The sequence below is a fragment of the Marmota marmota genome, unplaced genomic scaffold (genome assembly GCF_001458135.2).
Source record: "Marmota marmota marmota unplaced genomic scaffold, marMar, whole genome shotgun sequence".
NCBI classification, from domain to species: Eukaryota; Metazoa; Chordata; class Mammalia; order Rodentia; family Sciuridae; genus Marmota; species Marmota marmota.
Genome location: NW_025999874.1, coordinates 810,471 through 818,092, shown reverse-complemented (window position 1 = coordinate 818,092; position 7,622 = coordinate 810,471). Strand labels below are relative to the sequence as shown.

Genomic DNA, 7,622 nt, shown 5'->3' with positions numbered 1-7,622 from the left:
TTTTTTTAGAGAGTGAGAAAGAGGGAGAGAGAGAGAATTTTTTTAATATTTATTTTTTAGTATTTGGCGGACACAACATCTTTGTCTGTATGTGGTGCTGAGGATCGAACCCGGGCCACACGCATGCCAGGCGAGCGCGCTACCGCTTGAGCCACATCCCCAGCCCCACAAAAATAGATTTTTTACAACAGAAGTCATTCTTCTATCTTTGCTGGGAGGGTTATTCTATAAAGCCATTATCAAAACTTAAAAATGTGTTTTTTAAGGAAAATATCGGGCTGGGGTTGTAGCTTAGTGGTAGAGCCCTTGCCTAGCACGTGTGAAACACTGGCTTCAATCCTCAGCACTACATAAAAATTAAGATATTGTGTCTTTATACAAAAAAAAAAAAAGGAGGAGGAGGAGGGAATATCACCTTTTTTTTTTTTCCCTCCAGTTCTAGGCTTTGAACGAAGGGCTTTGCATATGCTAGGCAAGTATGAGCTACATCCCCTGACGAGAGTTCATGATTTTACCACAACTTCGTGTATAAAAGCTAGATTAAGGGCCGGGGTTGTGGCTCAGTAGTAGAGAGCTTGCCTAGCATGCGTGAGGCACTGGGTTCGATCCCTGGCACCACATACAAAATAAAGGTATTGTGTCCATCTATAATTAAAAAAACCAATAATAAAAATAAAACTTGATTTAGTATGATGTGATTGCATCAATATTTGAGCTATAGCACAGAAGATTGCTTAATTTGTCCTTGTGTTATTAATAATTCACTTTAAAAAATATAACCAAGGGGCTGAGGATGTGGCTCAAGCGGTAGCGCACTCGCCTGGCATGCGTGCGGCCCGGGTTCAATCCTCAGCACCTCAAAGATGTTGTGTCCGCCAAAAAAACTAAAAAAATAAATATATATATAAACCAAGGCAACACTTTGGTTCTATGAAGATAGTGACCAGAACTCTGTTTGCATATATATAAATTGTATCAACTTGTTTTCCCTTACTAGTTTTTGTATTTCAGGCGGAAAGGATATTCTCAGAAGTTAGAAGAATTGAGAATTACAGAGTTGAAGGCATGGAGATCTACTCTACAACACTTTGGCATCTTCAAAAAGATGTTGCTCTTTCGGTTCTTTCAAAAGATTTAACAGACATGGATAAAAATTCACCAGAGGTATCTTAACTAAAACACTTTGCTTGTATAGTTACCTTTTGATCACCCTTAACAAATGGAAATGAATCATATACAGTCTTACATCACTTAAGGACAAGGATGTATTCTGACAAATGTGTTGTTAGGCAATTTTTTCGTTGTGCAGAACATCATAGAATATAATTACACAAAAATCAGTACAACATAGCTATGCAATATAATCTTAAGGGACCATTGTCATATATGGGGTTCATCAATGACTAAAATGTAATGACTATTGTTCAAAAGCTAACTACACTTATTTTCCTTCTCCTATGGAAGGACTCAGAACAAAAAATCCTAGAATAAGCAGTGCAGATTCAGAAATAGAATAATCCAAAAGCAGGTATTTCTTTTAGGATTAATCAATGACTGTATTAAAGTTGCTGTTAACCAACATTAGGTAGAAATAATTGAGCAGAAGTAATATAGATTGAAGGAAGTGCTGATTTTAAAATAAATTAATAATTTTAATTGCCATTTTAACCTATAAAGACAATTAGTTCACATCTTTCATGTTTTGGGGGTTTCATTTATTTTTTATTTTGGGTGGTGGGGGTACCAGGAGTTGAACTCAGGGGCACTCAATCACTGAGCCACATCCCCATCCCTATTTTAGAGACAGGGTCTCACTGAGTTGCTTAGTACCTCTCTTTTGCTGAGGCTGGCTTTGAACTTGTGATCCTCCTGCCTCAGCCTCTTAAGCTGCTGGGAGTACAGGCGTGGGGCACCACGCCCCGCAAGTTTTTTGAGTTTTGTTGTTGTTTCTGTTTTTTTCTTAGTTCAATGTAAGAGTAGGATTTATGCAAGTGATAAGAAAAGACAGTTTTTTTAAGACCTTGATTTCAGGGCATTTCAAGAATATTTAGTGAGCCAGGCATGGTGGCACATACCTGTAATCCCAACACTTGGGAGGATGAGGCAGGCGGATCAGATGTTCAAGGCCAGCCTCAGCAACTTAGTGACACCCTGTCTAAAAATTTTAAAAGGGTGGGGAATGCAACTCAATGGTAAATTATCTCTGAGTTAAATCCCCAGTATTTAAAAAAAACAGAAACAAAAACAAAAAACTTGCCCTAGAGGATTCTATTTTCTTTACTTTACAAAAGAGAAAATGAAGTTCAGAAGTGTTAAAGTGAGTTATGTGCAGCTGCTCTGCCTATAATAGTTCACAGCAATGAGATTCAAACTAAGAGCTCTCAGAGCCACAGCTTTCTGCACTACACTCAGCTGCCCCCAAGTCTCTATCTTCTGTTCATTTCTATATGAGAACTGAGAATGACCTTCTTTAGCCTCAACTGAGAAGATGCCTATGGGGCAACTCAAATGTTGAGTTTAAGTTTTTGTTTTTATAAGTTAAGATTTGATTTTAGTTATAGGTTTGATTTTGTAGAACAAAATTTTTTTTAAAAATTTAGTTATGTATTTATTTTTTTGTTTCCTTCTTTCTTAAGGCCTGGTGTGCTGCGGGGAACTGTTTCAGTCTACAACGGGAACATGATATTGCAATTAAATTCTTCCAGAGAGCTATCCAGGTTGATCCAAATTATGCTTATGCCTATACTCTTTTAGGGCACGAGTTTGTGTTAACTGAAGAACTCGATAAAGCATTAGCTTGTTTTCGAAATGCTATCAGAGTAAATCCTCGACATTATAATGCATGGTAAGTGCTAATGAAGTGCAAAGACCAAGTGTTATTGATGGCTTTTTTTTTTTTTAAGAGTGTATTATATATATATATATGTATATATATATATGTATATATATACATATATATATACACACACACACAAACACACACGCACACACATATACACACACACATACATACATGTATACATTTTATTTTTTTATTTATTTTTATGTGGTGCTGAGGATTGAACTCAGGGCCTCGCAAGTGCGAGGTGAACGCTCTACCACTGAGCCACAACTCCAGCCCCTATTAAAGGCTTTTCTTTCTTTTTTTTTTCCCCCTTTTTTTCCAACAATAGAGAGATAGCTAACAACAAAAATTTCTGAGTATTCCTGAGTATATTTGATGTATATTTTTGGCTTGTGTTTTTGGTTTTTAATGGATTATATCTTCTAAATAGTTATATAGATGGAATAGTTATATAGAAGAAAAAAAATGCCAGCTTTTGGTGACACATCAATCCAAGCTTGCTTCCCTTCAAGTTTTCTTAATATTTTAAGAACTCAGTTCTTTCCTTTTCAATGGTGCTAGCAATTGAACCCAGGGCCTTATGCATGCAAGGCAAGGACTCTACCACTGACTCTATCCCCAGTCCAAGAATTCAGTTCTTAATAGGTCTTGTGTTGTTTTTTAAACATGTAGGATCTGTTCTGCTATTTTGCAGTAGATGCATTTTTAACCAGATTTACCACATAAAAAATTGTATTATAAGGAGGACTATTCAAACTGGGAAGAATTTAAATACTGAGTTGTTTGGGTAACATTATGTATCTAAACACTGAGCAAATTTATTATTCTAATTCCAAAGTGAATAGTCTTTCTTTATTATTTCCACCTTCACTATCATTAGCACAGTCTCTTTAATACCTTTTCTTCACATATAACACTATTATGATGATAAACAAAGCAACTTAAATAAATTAGCTGTATTGTGCTTTTTTTCTTATTCATTTGGTGCTTATTTTCCATCATTATCTATTTGTGGCCAAGAGAGGTCTTCTTATGTATCAATGCATACTATATCCAGTTGACGTTTTGAAAATTCAGGAGAAATACCTGTATTCAAAAAGGAACTGGCTAGAATTCTTATTAGCTATATAACTTTAAGCAAGTTACTTCTCTGATCTTACTTTAAGTTTTCTTACTTAAAAATGAGAATGATAACTCTTCTAGGATTAAATGAAATAATTCACATTAAAAATTTAGCAGAGCTGAGTGTAATGGTGCATACCTGTAGTTCCAGGCTGAGGCAGGAGGATCACCTGGGCAATATAACAATACCCTGTCTTTAAAAAAAAAAAAAAAAGAATTAGCCAAGTTCTTGGCACACACATACAATATCACTTGGTTGAAATTAGTTAAGTCTAGATTATAGTGATTGTTTTAAAGATGGGATTTCTTTTTTTCCCATTTTTATAGTTTTGTTTGATTAGTTGGATTGACTTATTTTTATTTTAAAATTGTCTCCTTCTAAAATGTTTAACAGTTTTTATCATGACTGATACTGTTTGCCTCCCCTGTAAGACTATCACAATTTTTCCACTATTATTAAAATGCTAAATAACATATCCTGTTATTAATTGAAGTAAATTAGCACCCAGTAGTTCTATCCCTAAAATTTTACTTTGTTTTGCTCTTGCAGGTATGGTTTAGGAATGATTTATTATAAGCAAGAAAAATTCAGCCTTGCAGAAATGCATTTCCAGAAAGCACTTGATATCAACCCTCAAAGTTCAGTTTTACTTTGCCACATTGGCGTAGTAAGTGATTTTCTAAACATTGTTGCTGTGTTTTCTCCTTTTATTAATATGTTTGCTAACTAACTCAATTGCTATAATGAAAGTTGAAGCTTCTTGTTATTAATGTTGTTGAAACAGTATCCCAGAGCCTTATACAGCCTAAAACACCACCTTTTGGTTTTTCGTTGATGTGCTCTTATCCCTTGGGCAAGTCACTTAATTTTTTAGAATTTCTGCTTTATGCATGACAAATAATATACCTTACAGGATAGCCAAATAGTTAACCTTTTTTGCAGTGCTAAGGATTAAACCCAGGGCCTCATGCATGCTAGGCAAGTGCTCTACCACTAAGCAACATCCCCAATCCCTTTTTTCAAATTAATTGCTAAAGTAGTTATAAGTGTAATTGTTCTAAGTAATATAGAATTAATAGTAGGCAGTTCTTTGAACACAGTTTTTTGTTTGTTTGTTTGTTTGTTTGTTTTTAGGTGTCGATGGACACAACACAATGCCTTTATTTTTATGTGGTGCTGAGGATCGAACCCGGGTCCCACCCGTGCTAGGCGAGCACTCTACTGCTGAGCCACAATCCAGCCCCTGAACACAGTTTTGAAAAGGCTAATATTAAGAAGACCACAATAAGCCTGAAATATATTATCTGGCTAAATTATAAGATATTTTTCTATGAAGGGAAAATCAAAGTTTTGTTTGCCTTTTAGACAAAAAAGTTACCAAATATCTGCTCTAAAGAGAATCGTAAGCTGGGCACAGAGGAGCACACCTATAATCACAGTGGCTCATGATTGAGGCTGAGACAATATGACGGCAATTATCAAGGCCCTAAGCAACTTAGCAAGACTGTATCTCAAAATAAAAAATAATAAATGGGCTAAGGCTGTGGCTCAGTGGTAAAGTATCCCTGGGTTCAATTCCTAATACCAAGAAAAAATATACAGAGAATCATGATTACCATTATGAATAATATCAGATTGGGAGCCAGAGGACCTAGGTCTTCATCCTTAAGCAAATTCAAGACATTTCTTCTGACTATCATGTTCTCATCTTTAATTGCTTGAATTGGAAGAGATTTAGAGATACTCTGTTAATCAGTTGGTAATCAGTTGGTAAATTCACTTAAGGCAATAACAGCTATACCACCTCATCGTTAATAGTATTGTTATATTTATGTTGATATTGAGTAACATTATTGGTTCTCATCTTTCTTTTAAAATATCAGGAGGCAATATTAACATGACCTTTATTTCTTATAGGTTCAGCATGCACTAAAAAAATCTGAGAAGGCTTTGGATACCCTAAACAAAGCCATTGTTATTGATCCTAAGAACCCTCTATGCAAATTTCACAGAGCCTCGGTTTTATTTGCAAATGAAAAATATAAGGTAAGGTATATATCTGAATTATCTTCTACATTGTATTGATGAACTTGTCATTTTTTTAATAAACTAAAAGTTTATTAAAACTTAATACTTTTAGGAAGGATAAGTGTGTGGACATTTAGAAATGTGTGGTTATTCCTTATAAACATTCCATGTAAAGAAAGGCAGTTTTCTCTAAGGAAGATATCTTAAAGATACGAGGTTAATGATCCTTTTAGGACCACAATAAGTGAATAAGTGATAAATTATGTGTATATATTCCAAAAATACTTACTGAGCTGGGTTATAGTTCATTGACAGAGGGCTTGCCTAGCATGCATAAGGCCTTGAGTATGATCCCCATCACCTGCAGTATGTACTGAGAATATAGCAGTAAGTAACACAAGTCATATTTCCTGCCTTTGGGTAGCTTAACAGTTAGTACCCCTCTACAGGGAGAACAGAAATTAACCAATAATTACAAAAATAATATGTATGGAGCACATAGTGAGTTGTGAGAGTTTATAACAAGGGGACTAGATCAGTTCTGATGTGTTTTGCTCTTTACTTTTCACTCTATTATTCAAATTATGTAAACTGATAGAAGTATTGAGGAAAGAACATAAGGAAAACTGAATAAGAGAAAAAAGATATAAAATGACATGAGATTTTTCTTATAAGGTTTGTACATATTCCCACATAAGTGTATTTATATGTTTGAGAATGGTACATATATTTATATATATATATATATATTTTTTTTGGTACATATATTTTGATACAAGGAAACGGTATTCACTGCTTTGCATCCGTTTTTGCTTTTATTTTTAAACATACAATTTAGCACTTATAAATACATAGAGAATGGATCATAATTTATTCAATAGGCTATAATTATTATGTACAACCAGAGAAATGAAAAATTGTGATCCGTATGTGTACTATGAATTGAAATGCATTTTTTTTTTTTTTTTTAAATAGGCTGCAGGGCTGGGAACATAGCTCAGTTGGTAGAGTGCTTGCCTCGCATACACACGGCCCTGGGTTCAATTCCCAGCACCACCAAAAAAAAAAAATAATAATAGGCTGTATTTAAACACTAGGATCATTTGTAGCAGATGTTGGTTTGAGTATTCTTATGACTTTGTGAATTTTTTTGATTATACCCTTAAGACAAATTCCTAATAGTGGGATTGTTGAATCAATGGTTGGTTATATGTTGTTTTGGGGGGGGTTTTTGTTTTTGTTTTTGATACCAGGGATTGAACTCAGGGGCACTCAACCACTGAACCACATCCCCAGCCCTATTTTGTATTTTATTTAGAGACAGGGTCTCATTGAGTTGCTTTGAACTTGCAATACTCCTGCCTCAGCCTCTCGAGCCTATGTCCGGCCTACATGCAGTTTTTAAATTGCTAGATCATCCTCACAAACAGGTTGCATCTTTTCTTGGGGCACTCTACCACTGAGCTACATCCCCAGCCTTTTTTTTTTTTTTAAGTTGTACATGGACACAATATCTTTATTTTGTTTATTGATTTTTATGTGGTGCTGAGGATCAAACCCAGTGCCTCATATGTGCAAGGTAAGCGCTCTGCTACTGAGCCACAACCCCAGCCCCCTAGCCCCCCA

The 7,622-nt window shown here is 35.1% G+C and overlaps 1 protein-coding gene across 9 annotated transcripts in view; it reads left to right on the top strand.

Annotated features, from left to right (window-relative positions):
* Cdc27 (cell division cycle 27) overlaps window positions 1-7,622 on the top strand; it is a 59,419-nt gene that overhangs the window by 43,956 nt on the left and 7,841 nt on the right. For all 9 annotated transcript variants that reach the window (XM_048786509.1, XM_048786520.1, XM_048786515.1 and 6 more), the window contains 4 exons: window positions 1,012-1,164; window positions 2,637-2,845; window positions 4,518-4,635; window positions 5,886-6,014. In XM_048786509.1, the coding sequence (XP_048642466.1) occupies window positions 1,012-1,164; window positions 2,637-2,845; window positions 4,518-4,635; window positions 5,886-6,014 (609 nt within the window). The remainder of the gene's footprint in view (window positions 1-1,011; window positions 1,165-2,636; window positions 2,846-4,517; window positions 4,636-5,885; window positions 6,015-7,622) is intronic.